Below are 25,248 nucleotides of genomic sequence, written 5' to 3' on the forward strand. Positions count from 1 at the left end.
CTCTGTGAATCAATATTTTGAGACTCTCATAGGAGACAATTCTTTCAAACTTTCATATGTTGGGACTTTACCACCAACTAGTCGGCTGCCCGTGCGTTGCACGGGTTCGCCGGAACATGATGTCTATACCAATCATGGTTGTTATGCGCCGAGGTAATTAGTCATAAGTATATGGAAATTCCTTAAGGGACATCATTTATATACCAATCATGGATGCTATTAGCCGAAAAAGTTAGTCATGAACATGCGGAAATTATCAAAGGGGGGTGTCATTTAGGTCGCAATTGAAATAGTATCATGTCGCAATTAAAACAACGTAAATGAAGTACAAATTCATATTCAAAAGCTTAACCATTTGTCGATCAATGCAACACCGCGTTTCTTGGATTTTCTCTTTGATGACAAGAGTGCATCTGGGATGTAAGACAAACGCTTCTCACACCCATATATTTCCAAATAATCATGCTTATGGAGTCGCAACTCATCAAGCATTTTCTCTTTAATAAGTTCATAATCATCCTCACTGTTCCTATCGGCTAAGGCTATCACGCGATAACCGCAATTACCATCACCTTTGACATCAATAATAGACTCAATATAGGGATGCATAAAATCAGGGATGTGTTTACTTTGATTAATTTTAGATATGTCACCATTTCCAACAGCCTTCCTAGCTCTTTTCTTTCCAACAACTGGGTCAACATTGTCCCTATCCGTAGATGAAGCAGCAACATCTAAACCAAATGAAATAGAAGAATCTGAGGTCATATGGTACGATATAAACCAATGGAAAGCAATTAAAATGTTGATTCAATCTAATCAATTTATGCAGTCAGACATACCTAGCATAATATTTTGAAAACAATATATACGAAATGCATATAAGAAAGGGATGATAGTTGTAAAACCTTGTGAAGAACAGCCATGGGACACATATTCTGGGGAAAAGCCAACACCAACTGCAACACTCTTGCAAATATCAGTAGGTGCAATATTTGTTATGTTAGACATGATTTGGGTGATTCAGGAAGATGGACAAAAGATCAAGAGTATGCAGACTGTAAGAATCACCACAAGGATTAAGTTAATATAACTTGTATATCTAACATAAGATTAGTTTATTAGTTGATATGGAATCAGTGGCTAGCAAAAAATCAGTATTTTATTAGATCACTCCTACCATACTTTTAGTTTTAAGTAGTTTATGAAGGCATAGTTTAATGTAATTTAACTGTCAAATATAACAGTAGGCCATAAGATTGCTCGCAATAATACATTAGATTAGTTACTAAGTGATAGCATAGAAGAGTTTGATAAAGGAATTGTACTTCAAACCATTAGCTGACATATGGATTGGATATTGGGCGTTAGACAAATAGGAAGATGAAGGGAAACATCACAATTAAGCAAGTGAGATTGAATAATAGTCTCATTGGTTAAAAAGTTGTAAAGTAAAATAGCTATAGATCACAATCTTCCATGAGAATAGCTGTTCATACGTCATAAACATGGATAGCCAAGGAAGCAAAAAGTTCTTTATGGTTCCAAAGCAAATGCAATTATTATAGAAGAAGAGTGAATGTTCTATGGAAGCAATGTGCAGGTCGCTGGATTGGTCAAGCAAGACACAAGTCATTATTATACTATTGTCTATATAGGTTCTATGGTTAAAGTCATAGGAATTAATTCCATTGGGCAAGATGCACTCTAGTACAGTGTACGTTGACAAATGAAGGGAAGATGAATAGTAGAATGGCTTGATTCATGGAAGGTAGATAGATTGGCATAGAAGTGTCTATCTGAGTAAAGTATTATACTGTTACATAAATAGATGTATAAACGGCGAACATGTCACCTCGAAGATAACAAATTACGTATATCGAAAACCAGACGTGCATATCGCGAAAGAGTGGACGAATAGACTCTAAGTAAAAGGATCGTCTTACAACGTCATATAAATAGATGGGATAAACGGCGAACATGTCAATTTGACAATAAGAGATTATATATATCGAAAACCAATAGTACATTAGGAAAATAAATGGCGAACATGCTGAATCGAACACAAAAAATTACACATATCAAAATCCAGTACTAAATATTACGAAAGATTGGTTCGATCATAAATGTAAACGATATAATCCGAACACATCATCGCATCAACATTATATAAGCAGGAAAATGAACGGCGTACACGTTAAGTATGAATAACTGAGTAAAGTATGAATAATATATTGAAAACCAATCGTGTATAATTCGATTAAGACAACAGGAATAAACGGCGAACATGTCACCCCGAACATAAAAAATTACATATATTGAGAACCAATAGTGCATATTGCGAAAGATTGGACGAACACTCGATAAGTGAAACGACCAACTTATACTGTTACATAAATAGATGTATGAACGGCGAACATGTCACCTCGAAGATAACAAATTACGTATATCGAAAACCAGACGTGCATATCGCGAAAGAGTGGACGAATAGACTCTAAGTAAAAGGATCGTCTTACAACGTCATATAAATAGATGGGGTAAACGGCGAACATGTCAACTTGACAATAAGAGATTATATATATGGAAAACCCATAGTACATTAGGAAAATAAATGGCGAACATGCTGAATCGAACACAAAAAATTACACATATCAAAATCCAGTACTAAATATTACGAAAAATTGGTTCGATCATAAATGTAAACTATATGATCCGAACACATCATCGCACCAACATTATATAAGCAGGGAAATGAACGGCGTACACGTTAAATCGACCGTAAAAAATTGCATCCATGGGGAAAACATAAAGGAAAAGGATTCGTTTGGCAAAAATGCTATGAAAGTTTATACCAATGAAAAATATAAATAACAAAATCGGATCCCATTATAACGGATAGTTTCGTCCATAATGGAGTGGACTATCTATCACAAGGCACGCTACAACCAATCATCCAAATAACTCACATAGATAGATACATTTAAGGAATTCTCAATTTGTTAGACAATAAAATCTATAATTGCTGTGTTCTAAGAGCCATCACTAAAAAAGCCTTGATTTTAATCCAAATTTCACATTTCCCACTCTAATTCTTCTTGTTTCCTTGTTTATATCAGAAGTTAGTCCATTGGTTAGTCCATTACAAGACAAAGAACTATTCTCTGATTGAGGACACAGGTCTAAAAAACTTCAAAACCTTGGAATTATTTCAAGATACATTGATTCATTGACCATCAAGACATGTTGTGAGGATATTTTGTGATCTGAAACTAAGTCACAAGCTTCAAGTGATGGTTGGTGGTATGAAGATATATATTTGTTAAGTTTACCTTGATATACAATATTTGTTGGATTGATTGAATCTAAAGGTATTAAAGTCAAGAACGTTGCTGCATCATTAATACATTACCGTATGAGATGCATTCTTATGATGAATAGACAATTAAGTTCCAAAAACCATACAATGTAATCACAAAAGAGAATACTATATTCATTGGTAAATAAATAGTACAATAGGATCAAATTAGATTCAATTATGATCATGTCCAGGATACAATTAGAAGGTAAGCTACACTGTCTAAAAAATCAAAAGTGAAAACTGAATAGCTACCATCTTGAAAGATTCAAAACTCAGAACGGCACTACAAAATGTTGCTGGGATACATACAAGGGTAAATAAGAACCATCGTTCAAAGGGTAACTGAGAGTGGTTTCTACTCCGATCTGAGGATAAACACAAGCATAGAGGACATGATCCCGTGTAGGCTCGTTGACAGCGAAACGTATTCTGTCACCTTGTAACAGCTGATGTTTTTTACAGAACTCCATCCAATAACCAAACACCTTGCAAGCTAGTTCACCCTCGTCATCAACGCTGAATTGTATGCTACATGGATATCGACATCCAGTATGATCAACCAATACCAATTTGCTAAAAGTAAATGCAAATGCGAATTCACCAAAACCATACCATGGCAAAACCTGCAATGGTATCAATTGATCTGCAAGTTAGTGTTATAATTGTATAAACATTTGTAGGACAGGTAAAAAAAATCACAATAGACAAACCAGAATTCCAGATTCAACATCATACGATGTCAATCTCTTAAAGTAAGAACGGCGGAATGACATCGGAAACACAAAAGGATTGGATGAAATTCGCGGGAGAGTTGCTGAACAAATTTTAGGGTCAACACCTCCAGTAGCCAATAACTGCTTAAAGGGAGGATCATGGAAAGGATATACAACTTCAGTACCCCATCTTGTCATGAGAGTTATGGCCAGAAGCTTGGGACTAACATACTTAAAACTGAGCCAACCTCCAAACCACATATGATAAAAATCCCTAACAGTGGTCCATCCCTGTTCAAAATACATTTCACTACATTTTTTCAAAACCCGGACCTCAATCTCATTGTGTTTTGGATCCTGCAGAATTACATGTTCATCGATCAGGTCACCGAACTCCCGAACAAAGCACTGAGGTAATCTACCAGATCTCTGCATCCAAAACATGCATTCAATCAATTAAGATATGTAACCATAAAGAATAGCAAAAAGGAGATTCAACAAATGAGTGAAACCATCCAAAACAGCACATCCATCAAACATCTAAAGCACATCTTGCAAATCTGGAATTTCAAATATACATGGACATGATATTATCAACACACACCTTCTTCATAACACCAGAACAATCAACATGGAAAAACACTGAGGTAGCCTACATAATACTCGCATCCAAAACATAATATACCATATCTTATTACACAAGTAACTGCCAACATGTTTGGACGCAGTAACATAAACACCAACCAGTAGAAATTTTTTCACACTAAATAGCATGTAACTAATCAATAAACATAGTGGACAATCCAAAAACTACAGTTCCATCAAATAATCAAAGCACATCTTGCAAATGAATAACTTGAAATAAGCATACATATAATAAAAATCAAAATACAATTCCTCAACAACATCAAAACAATCAAGATGACAACATGCAGTGTATAAAAACAAACTACTTGTTCAAAAAAAAAAAACAATTGACAAATACAAATCTTTATGTAGCAACATATAACAAAACCAGTATAGATAGAATAATTTAGGAAACAGAACCAAACCATAATCTTACAAAACCAAATCATAATCTTACACTGTAAGGATCATACTCCATCTGGTATGTATTGATACTGTTAACAACTCCACATACATAAGAACCATGAACCTGATCAATCTCCTGAGCAGCTTCAACATTGAGAAATGCTGCACAATTAATGAATGCACAATTAGTCTGAGGCATGTTTGGCAAGAGGGATGATGGGCGAGCAAAAGTAAAAGAATGAAGGCAAATAATGAATGAGGAGAGGTTGATGATGAAAATATTGGTTAATAAACCGTGAATGTAGAAGAATGAGAAGCTATAGCCAATGAGAGAAGGAAGAAAACAATGATTACATTATGTGATGGTTAAGTTTGTGAAGCAAGCTACAAGATTGGTTAGCCAATAAGCATCTTAGAAGAACAATGATGATACAATGTGGAAGTTGACTTTGGAAATATAATGAAGTAAGTAGTAGCAAGTTCCAAGGAGGCCAAATGAGTGAATGTGAATCGTTTGGATGGTGATGTATGGATCATCAAACATCATGGATGGATGATAGACACATGGATTAGATGAGAATACAATCTTATGATAACAAATCACTACATAACAAATCACTACATATCACAACACAATTAGAGGATGATGTACATGTTTATGGGATGATACATAATTCTTCATGAGCATACAAGCAATACAAGAAACATATGATGAAAGCATGTACGTGGAACTGAATCATTGGGCGCATATATGAACACATTGGCAAGACACAATTGGTTATGAGACAAATGTGTGAATCACTAATTGGGTAGTTAATTAGGGTTTGCAATTAGGGTTGCAATGTTTATCATCTTTTATATATATATAATTGGGTAGTTAATTAGGGTTTGCAATTAGGGTTGCAATGTTTATCATCTTTTATATATATATAGATACCAGTCACTCCTTTTAAAATATAAACAACTCTTATATTTAGACACCCTATAATTTCATACATCTTAATTAATTTCTTTTTATTTTTCTCTTTCTATTTCATCACCTTTTGCAAGCGCTAAAATTCAAACCTTTTTTGCTATAAAACAGAAAAACTTATGAGCCAGTCTAGTAAATTTGTTATCTCAATGATACATCTAGTATTGGACTGTTTCTACAAATGTGTTTCTTTAACTTAGTTACATACTTAAAGCATATCTAATGTAGTGATGTGACATGAGCTCAATTAAATGTGTTTTGGGGGGCATTTAGGAATGCATTAAATAAAGGATTAGTAGGTAATCAAATTAAGGTTAGAATGGATATGAAATCCTTACCTACGTCGGAGGCTGCCGCTGTTGTTGTGTGTGCTCCCTGTTCACTCATTCACGTCGCCAGGTATGCCAAAAGAAAGCGAGAAAGAAGAGCAATCTAAAAATGTATAAAAAAAACAAAACCGCCTTATATTTAGCAAATTAGCAAAGTAAAATGGTTAGCAAATAATTTACAAAATCAAAACCGCAAAAATTGATCTACTTCTTAAAACCAAGCCTATTGCAAAAGATTCAAAAAAGCAAATGATGATAGGAAAAAAATGATCAACTTTGGGAAAATATGTCTGCATCCTCTTGAATACATCACAAGAAACAGGTTAGAGCAATATAATAGTACCTCATCCTCAGTTTCTACCTGAATTCAAAAGATTCATCACATTAATAACCTCTTCTAAAATTACCTAAAAATCATATAGATACTGTTCAAAATTTGAACTAAATTCATGAAGATTGGAGAGTGTGGTGTTGACCGAATCCATAACTGATTCAGTTCTGGTTTTAATCATGTTTTGAGTATTTTGCACTACACTTCATAATATTTAATATCAAAGTAATCAAACCAAATCATGGCATAATAATATAAACTGATTATGTCAATACCATATAAAATTTCATTAAGAAATTAATAATAATAAAGTCAGAAATTCACAATTTGGTGTTTTCTTCAATTGAAAATTCTCTGTCAAATTTATATACCTGTAAATCTTGCAATTGAAAATGCCAAGTCTTCAGCAGGTCGGTGAGGTACCGGACCTCCAAACTCGGTAAACCTGCAAGCATAAAAGAGGAACGGAGGCATTGTATAGTCAAGCTTATATTATATCTAGCTTACATTTATCATATTCTTATGGAAACCTAAGAAATCAGAAACAAAGCATCAATACCAGCCAGTCCAAGCTTCTGTCCACATCTTTGGTTTGTAAGCCGTATTTGGAGAGAAATAATCACAATAGAAGCCATTGCAAGTGTTAATCTGTACAACGTTTTACGTCGAAATTAGACGCTGAAATCCTAGGAAGCATAATAGACTGAATCCAGAATATAAATATTTTCTTAAAATGATTAAGTGCAGCTGAACTTACGACAGGATCAGGAGCATCATCTTGCTTGCACATGATCCACGGAACTCCGGTACCAAGTCCTATAGCCATATCTGCTGCCCACTTTGAGTTTATTGACATCCAAAGATCCAATTTCATGGAGGATTTCAAACATGCAAGATCAAAACTAAACGTAATACAGAACTAAAAATAAGTGTTAAATGTTGGGGTTTTCAGATTGCAGTAGATTCATCAGTCTATAAATTGGGGAAAAAAAAACATCAGTGTCACCATCTACCATAACCATCACCACCACCTCCAATCTGTAACCATCTCATAAAAAAAACAACAGAAAAAAAAAAGCAATTAAATAGAGCATAGAAAGTAACGGATCTAACCAGAGGAAAGAATGAGAAAGAAGATTCGTCGTCGCCGTCGCCGCCGTCGCCAAGCACCGCATGTCACCGCGAACTTCTCTCCTCGGCCGGAATTCTCTCCTCCTCGCCGGAACTTCTCTCCCGCCGACAAATCTTCTCTCACTCGGCCACTCCCTCACACCGACGAGTTATTGATTTATAGGTGGTGGTGGAAGTTGCGGTGGATATTATGGTGAAGATGAGATGAGGAGGACAGAGAGAAAGAGATTGAGAAAGGTTACAGAAGAAAGTGTGAAGATAGTGAGAAGAGAGAGATCGCACCAGAGAGAAAAGAGAGAAGAGAGAGAAAAAAATTTCACAAATGAAAAAAAAATTGGGAAAAGATTGATATATATTCCACTAGGCCCAATGCATGTATTCCATATAGCAGGCCATGTGTAAGCTTATGCACCTCAACATGTGGTTTGGTAAGGCTATAGATGTCAATCAACCATTGGATAAAAATTAGGGTTTGCAATTAGGGTTGCATAGTTTACCATCTTTTATATATATATAGATTAATGCCTCTGTGAATCAATATTCTGTCCGTGGCTATACCACAACACACCATCAAACAACAATATCCAATTTCTCACCTTTTGCATAGTCATAAGGGGAAGAAGAGCTAGCTAACACATAGGGAAGGAAAACATTTTTGGTGATTTTATATTCTTTTGTACTAATGCTATAGGTCCCTAAATACAAAAGTCTTTCAAAAAAAAATTATAATGTTAGAAAAAGGCAAAATTATTTCAGAAGTACTTTATCTTATTTATTTGTAACACTTTGATCTTTTATTTTTTATTTATAATATATAGGTCTTTTATCTTTTAAAGCATGCACAATCATGTCCCTTTTTCTATTTTTTATTTAAAAATGTTGATGTGTCAATGACTTGACAGTAATGTTACTATTTTTTTACATAAACAATTTAAATAAAAATTTAATTTTTAAAAATAAAAAATAAAAACCTAAGAATGTTCATATTCTATATTCTTCATCTTCAATCAAAAAACCTCATACTCACAACCCAAAAAACCAAAAAGTTTAATCAGATATGAGAAATTAAAGTCATAAATCACATAACAAAATCAAGGAAACATTAAGAAAACATAAATCAAACAAGTCCCAAAAATCTAAAACACAACCTCATAATTTTGTAAAAAAAAAAAATCATGAATTTGTTCTCACTATTTTCTTCCCAACAAGCAACACCACACAAGGCAATAAGATTACAGGCGGCTAAAGCTCATACAATTTGCAGTAGATTTGCTTGAGGTGGTGAAGCTTTGTAGATACAACTTTAATATGTGGATTTGATAACAAACTAAGAAAAATGGATGCTTGGTGGTGTAGCTTTGGAGTTTTAATTTTTTTAGTTTAGATGGATATTAAGGAGAACATAACATTGAGATTGATATTGTTTGTAGGTGTATTTGAGAAGAAATTAATTTTGGGTTAAGGATGAAGATGATGATGAACACATTAATTTTTTGGGTTTTTTATAATTTTAATAAAAGAAAAACATTTTAAAATGTAATATAATCCAATTTCAAAAATAAATTATTATTTATAATCCTACATGGCCATGTCATCTCAGCATTTTAAATAAAAAATAGAAAAAATGACATGATTGTGCATGTTTTAAAAGATAAAGGACCTATATGTTACAAATAAAAGATAAAAGGTCAAAATGTTACAAATAAATAAGATAAATGACTTCTGATGTAATTTTGCCTAAAAAAACTACAATCTTCATGCAATTTGTAGGCAAAAAAGGCCGATAAATTCTCATATATATTAACTCCATTAAATAGGCGAAAACGGCTCAAACATTCTACTCCCTCCGGTCCTATATATAAGAAATACATTGATAAAAACACACATATCAATGAGGCTTATTTTTTTATTAAAAATTCTAAAATGTTATGTGTTATTCCAAAACTAACCTTGAGAGTTTGTGTAATTAATGCATAAAAATTGGAATAAGTTGCATTTTATACAATTTAATAAGGGTATAAAAGGGATTATCTATTTAATAAAGAATAAATTTAAAGAGTGTTTCTTATAAAAAAGACCAAATTTTTTTTCCAAAGAGTTCCTTATATATTGGACCGGAGGGAGTATATTATTTGACATAAATTGACTCTGCATATCCGTGTTACAAATATCACTACAACATTTTTGCTTTTCAACAACAGTTAAAAATTGTAGCCTAAACTATGAAAAATGTTGCCTATCTCTTTAGGCGACAGTTTTCACCTGTTTTGTAAGCGAGCGTTACCTATAGTCTTAGGTAACAGTTTTTTTGCTTTTTGGGCACATTATTTAAAACTGTCGCCTAAGTTGCGGGGAAAAGGGAACAGTTTTACAACGAATCTAAGGCAACAATTTCTACATGTTGCCATTGATGTTAACAGTCTGGACCCGTTTCCTAAACATTAAACTAAGGGAACAATTTTTGAGTGTAGCCAAAACTTAAATGCAACGGTTTTTAACGGTATCAATATAATATAGACAACATTTTTATTTTAGATATTTTTTGTCTGTAAAATTAAATGGCAAAGTTCTAATACTAATTAAACATTTCTTCAGTAATGTTTAATCCATTATTTTACAAATAGAATCATAATCACAATTAAATTTCAAACAATATCTTACAAAGTCTTTACAAGATATAAGTGTCTCACCCAAGCAATACATGATCAAAGACTAACATCCTAAATGTGTTACATTCTGACAAAACATTAAGCAACCATATCCTAACTAGGACACACCATTAGAAGGATATTATGGCTGCCTAGCCCTAAGAACCATTTATAAAACCATACATAAGGCATAGAAAGAGACTAAGGCTCCCACAAACTTCCATGAGTCAATATTCGAGAATATCAACTTCACAACATTAGAACTGTTACCACGGCATCATGACAGCAAAATCAGCACCACACCAGAAGAAACTTTCGACTAAATTTTTATGAAAAAATCGAAGTGTCACAAAGGGGTTGGTGGTCTTCCCTCATCATCGAGTAGAATTAGCTTTTGTATATTCTTCTAGTTCTACTGATATTTATGTAGCTCCATCTCCTCATCAAGTAGAGAAGCAACTCTTACCTATTCTCCTAGTTCTACCAAAATTTATGTTGCTCTCTGAAAATCATTTCAAAATCAAATGTTAGCAATTAAATCAACCTCTGACCGAAAAAAAAAAACATAAACGGGATAGTATTATTCGTTATCATTGAAATCTAAATATATGATAATAAGAGTATGCACATATGTCTTACATATATCTTACAATGTAAGCCATAAAATTCTTTATTCAAAGCTTTTCAAATATGCATTTTAAAGTCCAAGACAAAATGAAATAGAATTGTTAAGGCATACCTCACACTATTGATATGAGTATTGCAAATGAAATTTGTACTCACACGAGTCACACATGTCTTGCTACAACACTAGTCTTCTCATGTTCCTTGTTTTGGGAAAGCCAATTTCCAGAAGAACCACTACTTGAAGAATGCTCTCTTTCCACAATCATCGTCTCTTAAATTACAGGAATTAAAAGCTAAATAAGTTAAAAGCAAAAGGATCAATACTATGTAAAAGATATCACAGCCCCAACAAGAACTAATTCATAAATTAAAATATTAAAAACTGAATACCTATATCAGAACTAAATTATTAAAATTAATGCATAAGAATGTCCTTAAAGTAAAGACTCCAGAAATTAACTACTCTACCTAGATAAAGAGTTAGTTAACTCATCTTTGGCATGTTTATTTTCAATAAAAAATAAAAATATAACCATTCAGTACAGAAGTTCATCATAGAATTATTTTATACCACACCAAACTAGAGGCATATATGAACATCAACTATCTATCAGAGGATGAGGTCCAATAAAGTGTGCTAAGTTTTCAAAAAATCCAATTTGCATATCATTTATCACTATCCATTTTAACACGCATATGAAAGGGTGTCTATGTTGTTTCAACATGAGCAACATCAACTCTCTACCAATATAAAGGCCATCGCCTACACACAAATCATGATACCATTTTCTTTTTACCTACAAAACAAATCATAAAACCTTGTTCTTACTAACATAATAATAAACCTTCAACAAGAATAAGACACATACTACATAAATTTTGATATGTCAATTATTTCTATAACCAGAAACAAAACATCAAAAAAATCAGAGTGGGTAAAGGGAAACTGAACTAACCTTTGAATATAGAAGGGTCAAGTGCGAAACTGAGTTGTTGCATGTGTGGTCTCAAATCTTCGAAGGCAACATGAGTCGAACGGTAAGGATGTCGCAAATTGGAAGCTGCAGTGGGAAGTTCTTGACGGCACTACAATCTCGACGGTGCTCAGAAGGGTTCACGATGGCAGGGGAATCGGAAGCGTTCGCGAAATCAGAACTCGTGGTTTCATCTCGAAGCTTCTCTCAATGTCAATCTGAAAAGGGGTTAGGGTTTTCCAATTGGCAAAAAAAGGTTTTCTCGTTTTTGTTTTTGAACCGAGAGATACAACATAAAAATAAAAAATAATTCATAAATCAATTTTATTTTAATTAATATTATTATTAAAAATAAAATGGTATGTTTTGGTTCTCTCCGATGATTTAACCAATACATTAAATTCAAGTGGTGTTAACAAGCTCCCTTAGGATAAACTAATCAAGAGAATCCGAGTTTAATTTTTTGTTTTATATTCACATCTTAATCAAGGTTATTTTTATAATGAAGAACAAATATATTAAATATACAATAAAAATAAAAATTGCAATTTTGCTTTGATTGTTATAATAAACTAGTTTAAAGACTCGTGCATTCGCATGGGTCTACTGATTTTTATTAGATATTTGAGTTTATCATTATATTAATGTAGAAAATTTATTTTAAATTAAATATTTAAAATTTATTATATAATATTGTTAAAATATAAGTGGAATTATTGTATTAATTATTTCTTGTAAACTTATTTATTCAATTTTTAATGTTTTAGTGACAAATAATGGTCCCGTGTATATTTTTAATAAAAAATAATATATTATAGGAATATTTAGAATAATTTAATAAGTTTGATACTAATTAACTTTATGATATTATTATTAATTATTTTTTTTCCTTCCTATTTTTATGTATAGATTGTTATGTTTTGTTAATATCTATAATCTATTTTATTTCTATTTGTAAGGCTATCATCTTTCTATATTTTTTTTAATATTTATTTTAGTGAATGTTTCTATATTTTTTAATATTTATTTTAGTAAAATTACAATAAAGGATATAAAACTTGCAACGTGGTTAAAACTAATAAGGATAAATTAGGAAATTTGGTGGTAATGAATTTTAATATATTATAGTAATAGATTAGTAACAGAAGATACATTATTATTATTATACTTTTTTTTAGCAGGTAATATTATTATTTTTTGGTACAATTATTAATAATATTATTATATTAACGTCATCAAAAAATAAAAACTAAAAACTTGAGAGGGAAACCAATTGAGTCAAAAAAGTGAAAGAGGGAAGCCACCGCAAAACAATTCATGTGTTGAATTTTAATTGTAACAATTGATAAATGTAGCCTTTTATTAAAAGTAGTGTAACTGTTCAAAACTGTTCCTAGAGATGGTTAAGGGAGCAGTTATCACCTATTGCCAAAACAATGTCAAAGCGACGCTTGAAAACCGTTTCCAGTAAGATTTTAGGGAACAATTCTCTCATGTTGCGAAAACTTATATGGTAATAGTCATAAATTGTTGCCTATACCATTTTTAGAGTACAGTTTACATGGGTTGCAACAAACAGTGTTGCCAGAAGCAACAAATGTTGTAGTGTATCAATGTCTATTTTACTCAGTTGAGTCGAAAATGAGATGTACGTCAATATTAATATATTTGAATGCTTCCTTCTCTTGATTTTTCTCATTTCTCTCAATTAGAATTTTCATATGAGAAATCTTAGAGTTTACATTATAAATACGGAAAATATTATTTAAACACATTTTTTTAACAAAACTACACTTTTTTTTTAATATTTTTTGCAAATTTCGATATTCATGCTGTGAGTGGAGAAAAAATATATTGTATTTTTGTTAACTTTTTGTGTTTATATATCACACCTCTATAAATATTAACTTATGACTTAAGTTAAGGCATACTAGTACAGTTTCAAAATCTTGGCTATTTATTGACTTGACTTGACCTTCATGTTTGCAGGGTACAAAATATCTTAGGTTGTCGAATCCAGGTCCACTTAGGATAACATGGCAAGATTAAATTCGAAACACTGAGATTTTTAAAGTTTGTGCTTCAAAAGTCCTTCTTTGACATGTTAATGAATACCTCTTATTTGAGCATCATTGTTACACAACCAAGAGGAGTTCAATATCTTCTCATTTTTGTCACTAAGAGAAGAAGGAATAAGAAAAATACCATAATGTAAGATGATATTGGTTGCAAAACAAATTTTATAAGGACTTCATTTTTTTGGTATACTTTTGTTTTTTTAGATAACTACTAGTGTGAACTATTTATCCGCTTTATTGATAACTAATCTCTATCGAATAATTCAATTAACCACTTTAATTAGTAAGATATATAAAAGTTACAATAATAAAAGGTACAAAAGATACATATCAATTATATTATACGATATAAATAAACAGATAAAAAATTTGCTGAAGTAAAACATTCAACCCTCATACTCCAACTACTCCTTTCGCTTTCAAATATAAGTAAAAAACACTTTTAAGATCAATTAAATATTCAATGAATCTGAAATGTGGTTTTTGCTTATATTTGAAATTAAAGAGGATACTTCAATACGTAGTAATATTTTTAGTAACTAATAATTGAACTACGCTTATGAAACATAATTACACATTTTTCTATTCAAAAGTTATTTGTTTTAATTTCTTAAACAATGCCCTAAAATTACCGTTTTCCATTGGAAATGGATCCTGTCATATTTTATTTACACATGAGAGAATATGAGAGAATAAAAGATACTATCTTATCATTCATCAAGAGAGAAAAACACACACAATTTACATGAAATGAATTTAAATAGTGATATATTATATTTTATTCTCTATGTGTAAATCACACTTGAGAATTGAGATGATACATTCCCCTTTCCATTATAAACAAAATTAAAGTACTTTATCCATTTTAAAATGAGTGTTATTTTGGGGAGAAAAAATTCAAAATAAATGTTACTCATACTTTTAAACATAGTTTTAAAAACCGGACCGGACCGGCCGGTCGGGCCGGGAACCGGTGGGGTGGCCGGCTCGGTTAGCATGCAGAACCGGTTCTGCTTTTAAACCGCCGAAAACCGTTGTGAACCGGTCGGGTCGATGGTTGAACCGGGAACCGGGTAAACCGCGTGCGAACCGGACCGGTTTGGAGAGGAAATGAATTATTTCAAAAAAATCCTATTATGTTGGATATAGAAATCGAACACAGGTCCTTTCTATACTTCAACATCACAATCACCACTAGACCACTTGTATTTATGTGATATCCATTATTACTGAAATATATGTAATACTATTACACTAGTTATAAACAACCATAACATTCCTTAAAAAAAACACCATGACATATATTAATAAATACATTAATAATTTTTTTTCTTATTATTTAATTTAATTCATTGTTTTATTTTAATGTAATATATTAAATAATGTTGTTCTAATTAAAAATTATGATATAATAATAATTTTATTGACTAAATTATAATATTATATGGTTGGATATGTGAATCAAAATATAAATAACGATAAAATGAGACGCTTTTGTGCTTTTTCTTTAAAATATATGAAATTTTATTAAAAAAAGTTTGAAGGGAATTTTTTTTGATTAAATTTTATTGTTATGAAATTTAAGTTAATATTTTAAATTTTTTATATAAGCCGGGTCAATCGGCATGCGGTCTGACCAGTGACCCACTGGTCAGACCAGTGAACCAGTGACCCAGTGCCTCGACCGGGTCGATCACCGGTCCGGGTTTTAAAACATTGCTTTTAAATGTAGAATTATTATTTACTTCCAATTTTACTCTCAATTAGTTGAATTGCATAACTTCTAAAATATTACACAAATAGACAATGGTAATAAAGTTGATTTAGTAAAATTTTCATTTTCTTACACCTCTTTATACTTCTTAATTTATATTTTGTTCAGGATTAGGCCTAAGGCTAGCCAGCGTCGAGTACAGCCCAATCTGCTAGGATGTTGAGGACAACCTCAAGGAGCATGCCCTAATCCACTTAGGGCATCCGATGACACTTCATCATCAAAGACCTATCCATTATCCTTGATAACCGGAGTGGCCTTAAAATTTGGGTCTATTAAATAGTATAAAAAAATTGAATTGTTAATAAACATTGAATTTTTTATTTAATATCAAAATACTCATACAAAACAATTCCTACGAGCATTTTTAGATGCAAATTCACTAATGATTGTTTCTATATCAATATGTTCTATCATATCCTTCTCAATACATAAAATGGCTAGACCATTCAACCTTTCTTGTGACATTGACAATCTCAAGTAGTTTTTCAATAATTTTAACTTTGAAAAACTACTTTATGCAGATGCAACAGTCACCAGCGTAGTTAAGAGAATTCGATAAGCAATTGCAACATCTGGATAACAATCTGCGATTTTGACAAACTCAAGAATTTCAATGGCTAATATCAACACATTTGGCAAACACATTTGCAACACTTTCAATTCAGAGAAAAGATCATTTGCATCAACATCTGACAAATTTTATGATAAAAAATAATCTTAAAATTTGTGCACGATTTTTATAATTCATCATTATCCAATGATTTCAATATTTTTGCATCAAATAAAAATCCAAAAATAATTTCAAATACTTTTTGGACTGGGCAATGGGCTTAAGTGAATATCCGGTGAGCCCAATTAAAGTAAAAAGGACGATAAGCCCAAAATCAAGTAAACCCTAAAATACCCAATAGGCGATTAGAGCTAGGGCGCGACCTGCATCTCTAGGGCAACGCCAAAAAGGGTGGACTCTGTGTTACTGAAAAAATCTTCTCCTTCCTTGTATCAACCGCTACCTTGAGAAGAAAGAAATAAACTTCTCGCAACTGCCATAGCTTGGAGACCAAGGTTCTCATCCCTATTTTCACGCCATACCACCGAAGAAGATGCTAAGGGCCGGATTTTTAGGAACCCTTGCTTGGAGAAGAAGACTAGAAGCTCTATAAATAGTTCCATATTCTCATTTTGTAAAGGGATCGAATTCTGACTTATTAAACTCCCAGGGTTGTTGGGATTGAACTGAGTGTAATCACACCATTTGATCAATAATACAAACCCCTTTGTTTTTTACCAGAACATTTTGGCGCCCACCGTGGGGCTGCGGTAAAATCATTTGATCCCAGCCTATCACAGCAACTAGACGAAAAATCAAACATCTTCACATGGCTGGAGAACACGAAAACCACGACAACTCTAACGTTAACACCCTGCAAGCCGCCGTCGTAGAGATTCGGCGCTTACAAACTCAAATTGCGGCCATCGAAGCCGAAAGAACTAATGAAAAAGAAAGAGCGAAATTGATTTTGGAGGAGGAGGAGGGAGAGGGCGTCATGGACGTACAACCCTTAGCACAACACTTGTGGGATGCCCAAGTAGTGGAAACAATCAAGGTTCCTCACCTTCCTACCTTCGACGGAAAGACGGATCCAAGGGAGCACTTGATGGCAATTGGGACACAAACTGCCATAATCAACGCTCCGGAGCATCTGAAATGTAAATTACTGGCCGGCACTTTCAAGGATGTCGCCCTGCGTTGGTACATGAACCTTCCAAGAAACTCAATCGAGAGTTATGCTGACTTTCATAAAAAATTCATTCACCAGTTCGCTGGATCGAAACACGTGAAAGTCACATCAACCAGTCTTTTCTCCATCCGCCAAAACCATGGCGAGTCATTACGTAACTTCCTCGCCAGATTTAGCGAAGCCACCATCAAAGTCTCAAATCCAAATCAGGAGATGTTCGTGGCAGCCTTCCACAATGGGCTAAGAGCGGGACATTTCAACGAGTCCTTAGCCCAAAAGCCAGCCTCGTCAATGCAAGAGGTGAACAAGAGGGCGGAGTGTTATATAAAGGGCGAAGAAAGTAACGCCGAGAAAAGGCAAAGAGATGTTAAGGAGAAGGAATACGTGGGCCGTGCCACTAGAGCGCCCGAACACCCACGACCAAAATCGGGAGGCCACCAAGGGGATCCATGGCAGAGGCACCATGGGAAGCCCTACCGCCAACCGCCCAGAAGAGAATTCAGGAATCATCCCGCCAATGAAGACCTCACGCCATTAAACGCCTCAAAGGTTTACGTTTTAAATGAGATTCTGGCCACTGGTTTGGCAAACCTCCCCCCAAGGAGAACCAGTAACATCCCCATGGGGCTGGACGATAACGCCTGGTGCGCATATCACAGGTGTAGAGGTCACTCCACGGAGAAATGCTTTCGCTTAAGAGATTTAATCGAAGAACTAATCAAAAGCGGACACCTTCGCAAATTTATTGACGACGCCGCCCAAGGGCGGGTTGTCGTGCCAAAAGTCCCCCGGCAGGAGCCACGAGACCCTCCTGGGCCAAGCAGAGAGCCTCCCAAGGGGAGAATCTCCGTGAATACAATAGCGGGAGGATTCTCAGGTGGGGGCGAATCAAGCTCAGCAAGAAAAAGGTATGTACGCCGAGCCATCTCGGAGATATACCTCGTAAGTCAGCCTCAGCCATTAGACGTACCAGACTTGGCATTCACGGCAAAGGATGGTTTGGAGGTAGCACCCCATGACGATGATCCTTTAGTGATACAAGTCCAAATTTTGAACTGTGATGTAAAAAGAGTACTGATAGATTCGGGAAGTTCAGCGGACATCATGTACTGGGAAGCTTTCAAGGCCATGCAATTAGCAGAAGAGCAATTGCAACCATACTCCGGAACCCTGGTTGGGTTCTCTGGCGAACAAGTGGACGTAATGGGTTACGCCTCTCTTCTTACCACGTTTGGAGAAGGCAGCAACGCCAAAACTATCAAGGTTCGATATCTGGTAGTTAAAACTCCTTTTACCTCCTATAATATTATTATAGGAAGGCCCGCCTTTAACGCATTAGGGGCGGCCATGTCCACTTTATACCTAGCAATAAAATACCCCCTCGAGAATGGGGGAGTAGGAACAGTACGGGGCGATCAGATTCTCGCCAAGAAGTGCTACGAGTCCAGCTTAAAAATACGACACCGAACTTCCGGCGCAAGCGGGAAATTCGAAAGGAGACAAGCCGCAATTCCAGGCGGCATAAACATGATAGAGAGCGCAGATATGGATCCAAGGGAGGAATTCCAAGATCGAAGGGTAAGCCCTATAGAAGACCTAGAGCAGGTTCAAATTGGCGATTACCCTCACCAGACAACTAGCTTGGGAACAGCGTTGCCCAGCGAGGAGAGGAGACGAATCATCAAAATCTTGAAGGATAACGCTGACCTATTCGCATGGAAACCTTCAGATATGCCAGGGATTGACGAAGGGGTGATAACACATAAACTCTCAATATCACCCAGCACAAAACCAGTTTCCCAAAGAAAAAGGAAGGTGGGAGAAGAAAGGCGAGTCGCTATAGCAGAGGAAGTAGAGAAACTAAAGGAAGCAGGATTCATCGAAGAAATAAAATATCCCTCATGGTTGGCAAATGTCGTCATGGTGAAAAAGGCCAACGGGAAGTGGAGAATGTGCGTGGACTTCACAGACTTAAACAAGGCGTGTCCCAAAGACCCATATCCCCTACCTAACATAGACAGGTTAATTGATGGCGCCTCGGGGTGTAAGATGCTGAGTTTTATGGACGCCTACTCCGGATACAATCAAATAAAGATGAACCCCTCCGACGCCCGCCATACAGCCTTTATGTCGAATACCTGCAACTATTTTTACAACGTCATGCCTTTTGGACTGAAGAATGCGGGAGCAACATACCAAAGGTTGATGGACAGGGTTTTTGCTGAGCAAATAGGGAGGAATTTAGAGGTATATATCGACGACATGGTAGTAAAAACTTCCGAGGGAAGTCGCCATGATGATGATCTGTTGGACATCATGGGATCAGTAAGAAAGTACAACATGAGACTAAACCCAGCAAAGTGTTCCTTTGGGGTACAAGCCGGAAAATTCTTAGGGTTTATGCTCACCAGCAGAGGAATAGAGGCTAACCCCGAAAAATGCCAAGCCATCATAGACATGAGGAGCCCTACATCCGTGAAAGAGGTACAGACCTTGACAGGCAGAATAGCCGCACTATCCAGATTCCTATCATGTGCGGGCGAAAAGGGTTTCCACTTCTTCGCATCTCTTAGGAAAAATGAGAGATTTTCCTGGACGCCAGAATGCGAAGAAGCCTTCAAACAACTAAAAGAGTTCCTGGCATCACCGCCCATCTTGACACGCCCATTACCAGGTAACACCCTTTACCTATATCTCGCAGTCTCGGATAGAGCTTTGAGTTCAGCTCTAGTTCAAGAAATAGAGGGCGAAGAAAAACCTATATATTTTGTAAGTAGAACCTTAAGGGGAGCAGAAACTAGGTATCAAAGAATAGAGAGGTTATCTCTCGCGGTAGTTGTCACAGCCAGAAAGTTAAGGCAGTATTTTCAAAGCCACCAGGTAGTTGTTAAAACAGATTACCCTATCAAGAACGTCCTCCGAAAGCCAGACTTGGCAGGAAGGATGGTGGCGTGGTCCGTGGAATTATCGGAATTTGACATCACCTTCTCACCTAGAGGGGCCATTAAGTCACAAAGACTAGCTGATTTTGTATTGGAGATGTCTACTCCGCCAACAACAGAGAAAACGGCGTTTTGGACACTCTCAGTTGACGGGGCCTCCAATGTGCGAGGAAGTGGAGCCGGAATAGTACTGGAAGGACCGGATGGCGTGATGATAGAACAATCACTACGTTTCGCCTTCAAAGCTAGCAACAACCAAGCGGAATACGAGGCTTTGATAGCAGGAATGAAGTTGGCAAGCGATATGGAGGTAAAAGAGCTAAAGGCCATGAGTGATTCCCAACTGGTAACCAACCAAGTATCAGGGAAGTTTCAAACGAAGGAGCCGCAGTTAATCAAATACGTGGAGAAGGTGCAAAACCTAGCTAAGCATTTCGATTCCTTCGAATTAGTTTACGTTCCCCGCGAACAAAACATGAGAGCAGATCTATTGTCAAAGCTGGCGAGCACCAAAAAACCAGGAAGTCATAGAACCGTTATCCAAGAAACCATAAAAACTCCCAGCATCAACGGGGAAGAGGTAATGATGGTAATAGAAGAAGAAGACTGGAGATCGCCCATTATCCGGTACCTCCAAAAGGATGAGCTACCGAAAGAAAGGGAAAAGGCTTTTAAACTGAGGAAAATGGCGGCATGGTATTCAATGGTAGGAGATAAGCTATATAAGAGGGGATTCGCGTCCCCCCTCCTTTTATGCGTCAGTACTGAAGAAGCCAAGCGCATCATGAATGAAGTCCACGAAGGATCATGTGGTAGTCATATCGGTTCAAGAGCATTAGCAGGAAAGATATTGAGAGCAGGATTTTATTGGCCAGATATACATGATGATACCGCCATGTATGTAAGAAACTGTGACAAATGTCAAAGACACGCCAACCTGCATCACGTTCCGGGGGAGCCACTGAAGTCAGTGTTATCCCCTTGGCCCTTTTTCATGTGGGGTGTAGATATCGTTGGTCCATTTCCGGTTGGCTATAAACAAGCGCGATGGATCATCGTCGCCGTAGACTACTTTACAAAATGGATTGAAGCAGAGCCGGTATCCAGCATCTCGGCGGAACAGGTAAAAATCTTTTATTGGAAGAAAATCATCTGCAGATTTGGATTGCCCAAATACATCGTATCCGACAACGGTACACAGTTCGCCAGCGAAAAGGTCGTTGAATTCTGTCAAAGCAAAGGAATAAAAAACACCTTTATATCAGTGGAGCATCCACAAGCTAACGGACAAGCAGAGTCAGCAAATAAGGTGATACTAAGAGCCTTAAAAAGAAGGCTAGATAGTAAAGGCGAAGCTTGGGTAGCCCACATCTCACCCATCCTCTGGTCGTATCACACCACTCCCCAATCCTCGACAGGAGAAGCGCCATTTACAATGGTCTATGGTTCGGACGCGATGATCCCGGTGGAAATAAATCCTCCTAGTTGGCGCAGAGAAACCACGACGCAGGAAGAGAACAACAGAGCTCTGGAAGAGAACCTAGACATGATCGAGGAAAGAAGAGAAAGAGCGCATTTCAGGGAATTCGCCATAAAGCAAAGAGCCGCTAGGCGTTATAATACGAGAGTCAAACAAAGGAGTTTTCAAGAAGGCGACCTGGTGCTGAAAAGACCTATGGGAAAAGTTAAAGGAGGAAAGTTCGCAGCAAACTGGGAAGGCCCCTTTCGGGTACAAGAAGCTTTCGAAGGAGGAGCTTATCGCCTAGAGACCATGGAAGGAAAAGTCCTCCCAAGGACATGGAACGTAGCAAACCTAAAGTTCTACTATAGCTAATCCCGGAGCATCACTTTATCGGTGGAAGAATAAGTAAAACCATTCTCTTCTTTTAGCAATATTTTTAAATGATGTATAAGAACCATTTTCATAAATGAATAAAAAACAATGAGACACTCTTTTCCCCTGTTTCAACGGGGGTTTTTATCGAGGCTCATTGAATTTCAAAATTCTAGTAGTTTATATCTTCCTGCATATCCCAAAATATTTGAGTCAATAAAGGTCAACCTGATTAAGTTACGGGTTCTGAACCAACAAAAATGGTTATCTCAAACTTGAGCTCTGAATCTTTATTTAAAGATCAACTCAGATTGGAGCGCTAAACCAAAAACAAGGGTTACAGTGCCTTGGCGTCACCTACGAGTGGGGTACGTCAGAAAAAAATTTTTATTATACAAGGGTTACAGTGCCTTGGCGTCACCTACGAGTGGGGTACGTCAGAAAAAAATTTTTATTATACAAGGGTTACAGTGCCTTGGCGTCACCTACGAGTGGGGTACGTCAGAAAAAAAAAAAATTATTAAACAAGGGTTACAGTGCCTTGGCGTCACCTACGAGTGGGGTACGTCAGAAAAAAAATTATTAAACAAGGGTTACAGTGCCTTGGCGTCACCTACGAGTGGGGTACGTCAGAAAAAAAAAATTTTATTATACAAGGGTTACAGTGCCTTGGCGTCACCTACGAGTGGGGTACGTCAGAAAAAAATTTTTATTATACAAGGGTTACAGTGCCTTGGCGTCACCTACGAGTGGGGTACGTCAGAAAAAAAAAAATTATTAAACAAGGGTTACAGTGCCTTGGCGTCACCTACGAGTGGGGTACGTCAAAAAAAAAAAAAAAAAAAAAAAAAATTTTTATTATACAAGGGTTACAGTGCCTTGGCGTCACCTACGAGTGGGGTACGTCAGAAAAAAAAAAAATAATTAAACAAGGTTGAAAAGCCTTGGCGTTACCTGTAAGTCTTACGAGTTGGGTACGTCAGAAAAAGCAAAATTAAACAAGGTTGAAAAGCCTTGGCGTTACCTGTAAGTCTTACGAGTTGGGTACGTCAGAAAAAGCAAAATTAAACAAGGTTGAAAAACCTTGGCGTTACCTGTAAGTCTTACGAGTTGGGTACGTCAGAAAAAGCAAAATTAAACAAGGTTGAAAAGCCTTGGCGTTACCTGTAAGTCTTACGAGTTGGGTACGTCAGAAAAAGCAAAATTAAACAAGGTTGAAAGGCCTTGGCGTTACCTGTAAGTCTTACGAGTGGGGTACGTCAGAAAAAGATACGGCAAAGAAAAGGGCGAGATTATCAACACCGCCAGAAGAAGTTTGTACACAACCAAAGCGGGCAATTCATTATAACGCCAAAAAGTCAACAGGTATAAAGTTATTTGTACCAATTTACAATTATTATAGAAAGTTGAAGATGTCACAGGTGCAAGGACAAAGTTTCCTAGACGAGAACAACAGAAGGCGTTACATCACAACGTAATACAAAAATAATTCATAAAGTTATGAAGAGAAGAAATCAGGCGAATAAAGGAATTTATAAAGGACCCAGCCAAGGGGCAAATCGTTCAAAGCCACAAAAGGGCATACAAAATAGTTACAAAAAGCCACAGAAGGGCGAGAACAAAAAATCATTACAAACAAAGTCATATCATTCACTAGGAGGTACATAGGGAACAAGCTTTCCATCAACAATCTGGTTCATCGCATCAGCTTCAGCTAGGCGCTTGGCGTCGAGGTCTGGGAAAAGAAGTTTAACCTGCTCAAGGGCATAGGCGAAGCCTTCCTCGTATTGGTTGGCAGCATACAGTTGAAGCTCCCTCACGTCAGTTTCCAGCCTCTCCTTCTCATCGCCCAGGGTACCCACAGAAAACACCGCTGCATCTTTCTCTTTGGAAAGCTTTACAATCATCTCATCCTGAGCAGCAGCGTTTTCTTTAAGCTTGGTCTCGGAGGCGGCATAACTTTCCTTCACCTTCGCCAGCTTGTCCTCGTACTCTTTCCTCAACCTCTCTGCTTCGCCCTCCTGGCTTTCCTTCAGCTTCTTGATGTCCTCCTCCAGCCTGGTCTTGGTCTCAGCATACCTCTTCTCAATATCAGCAAGGTTATCATCAACGATCTTCACCTTCTGCTTCGCCTCTTGGACCTCTTGTTCTTGGCGATTTGTCAGCAAGTAGTTGAGAAGAGTGCCCTTCACCTCGTATTCCAAAGCCTTCTTCCTGAGATCTGCGGTAGGAGTATTGGTGAAGCGAGTCATATCACCAACCATAGTCACTCCCCTTTCAATGAAATCAAAAGGATCAAAAGAGCTCCAGGTAAGAGGAGCATCGCCATCGGCGGGGGGCTGAGAAGAACTGGAAGCCGCGCCTTTGCCTTTGACGGCATCTCCAGCTGGTTGGATAGTCCTCTCAGTTTTTTGTTTTTTAGGTGACGGGACGACACCCTCTTTAGCAGCAGCCTTTCCTGGAATCTCAACAGGGATGCGCCCGTCATGCTTTCTCTTGCTCCGTCCCTCTTTAACTCCAGCCTCCTCCACTTGTAGCTGCTTCAGAGGATCGGCAACGCCAGCAGCAGGATTGGTTTTTTGTTGACGAGCTTTCGCCAAGAACGCCAGTCTTTCTTCATTCGAAATGGTCCTCATTCTTTCTGAAAAATAAAGGAATCAGAAAAATACAGGTTAGTAATAAGGCGAGATAAACATTAGAATAAAAAGAAATATGCATACATGCCAAGTTCATCACTTACGTAAATACTCTGTCAAAGC

At 36.3% G+C, this 25,248-nt stretch overlaps 3 protein-coding genes and 1 long non-coding RNA gene across 9 annotated transcripts; 1 reads left to right on the forward strand and 3 right to left on the reverse strand.

The window, feature by feature from the left end:
* Positions 1-3,466: 3,466 nt before the first annotated feature.
* LOC123881940 lies at positions 3,467-8,505 on the reverse strand. 5 transcript variants are annotated; one of them, XM_045930708.1, is made up of 8 exons: positions 7,850-8,226; positions 7,494-7,574; positions 7,296-7,384; positions 7,108-7,181; positions 6,415-6,508; positions 5,156-5,265; positions 4,069-4,500; positions 3,467-3,981 (listed from the first exon to the last, which is right to left on the reverse strand). In XM_045930708.1, the coding sequence occupies exons 5-8, from the start codon at positions 6,461-6,463 to the stop codon at positions 3,631-3,633; spliced, it is 942 nt and encodes a 313-aa protein (XP_045786664.1). In that variant the 5' UTR covers positions 6,464-6,508; positions 7,108-7,181; positions 7,296-7,384; positions 7,494-7,574; positions 7,850-8,226; the 3' UTR covers positions 3,467-3,630. The 5 variants fall into 5 exon arrangements, with proteins under 5 accessions (XP_045786664.1, XP_045786665.1, XP_045786663.1 ...); XM_045930709.1 differs by having other exon boundaries at positions 7,494-7,638; positions 7,850-8,196; XM_045930707.1 differs by having other exon boundaries at positions 7,494-8,505.
* On the reverse strand, positions 6,756-8,472 carry LOC123922704 (beta-galactosidase 1-like). Its single transcript, XM_045975402.1, has 6 exons — positions 8,464-8,472; positions 7,743-7,774; positions 7,494-7,638; positions 7,296-7,384; positions 7,108-7,181; positions 6,756-6,766 (listed from the first exon to the last, which is right to left on the reverse strand). The coding sequence occupies exons 1-6, from the start codon at positions 8,470-8,472 to the stop codon at positions 6,756-6,758; spliced, it is 360 nt and encodes a 119-aa protein (XP_045831358.1).
* A 1,952-nt stretch (positions 8,506-10,457) lies between the features above and the next one.
* Positions 10,458-12,296, reverse strand: LOC123881941. 2 transcript variants are annotated; one of them, XR_006799644.1, is made up of 3 exons: positions 12,099-12,296; positions 11,255-11,413; positions 10,458-11,017 (listed from the first exon to the last, which is right to left on the reverse strand). It is a non-coding gene; the product is annotated as an uncharacterized LOC123881941 (long non-coding RNA). The 2 variants fall into 2 exon arrangements; XR_006799645.1 differs by having other exon boundaries at positions 11,255-11,435.
* Positions 12,297-18,334: 6,038 nt separating this feature from the next.
* Positions 18,335-23,978, forward strand: LOC123922705. The gene is made up of 2 exons (XM_045975403.1): positions 18,335-19,318; positions 23,892-23,978. The coding sequence occupies exons 1-2, from the start codon at positions 18,335-18,337 to the stop codon at positions 23,976-23,978; spliced, it is 1,071 nt and encodes a 356-aa protein (XP_045831359.1).
* The last annotated feature ends 1,270 nt before the right edge of the window (positions 23,979-25,248 follow it).

This window comes from Trifolium pratense, linkage group LG4 (assembly GCF_020283565.1).
Source record: "Trifolium pratense cultivar HEN17-A07 linkage group LG4, ARS_RC_1.1, whole genome shotgun sequence".
Lineage (NCBI taxonomy): Eukaryota > Viridiplantae > Streptophyta > Magnoliopsida > Fabales > Fabaceae > Trifolium > Trifolium pratense.

Excerpts from the sequence above, each read along its gene's own strand:
- LOC123922704 (XM_045975402.1), bottom strand. Across the intron at positions 7,385-7,493 it reads ATGATGCTCCTGATCCTGTC|ATTAACACTTGCAATGGCTT; the intron begins GTAAGTTCAGCT and ends AACGTTGTACAG. Across the intron at positions 7,182-7,295 it reads ACAGAAGCTTGGACTGGCTG|GTTTACCGAGTTTGGAGGTC; the intron begins GTATTGATGCTT and ends TTATGCTTGCAG.
- LOC123881940 (XM_045930707.1), bottom strand. The coding sequence starts at position 6,463 with ATGAGTGAACAGGGAGCACACACAACAACAGCGGCAGCCTCCGACGTA. Across the intron at positions 5,266-6,414 it reads AGCGGCAGCCTCCGACGTAG|CATTTCTCAATGTTGAAGCT; the intron begins GTAAGGATTTCA and ends TTAATTGTGCAG. Across the intron at positions 4,501-5,155 it reads TGGAGTATGATCCTTACAGT|AGATCTGGTAGATTACCTCA; the intron begins GTAAGATTATGA and ends TTTTGGATGCAG.
- LOC123922705 (XM_045975403.1), top strand. The coding sequence starts at position 18,335 with ATGGGGCTGGACGATAACGCCTGGTGCGCATATCACAGGTGTAGAGGT. Across the intron at positions 19,319-23,891 it reads CTATAGAAGACCTAGAGCAG|AAAGTTGAAGATGTCACAGG; the intron begins GTTCAAATTGGC and ends CAATTATTATAG.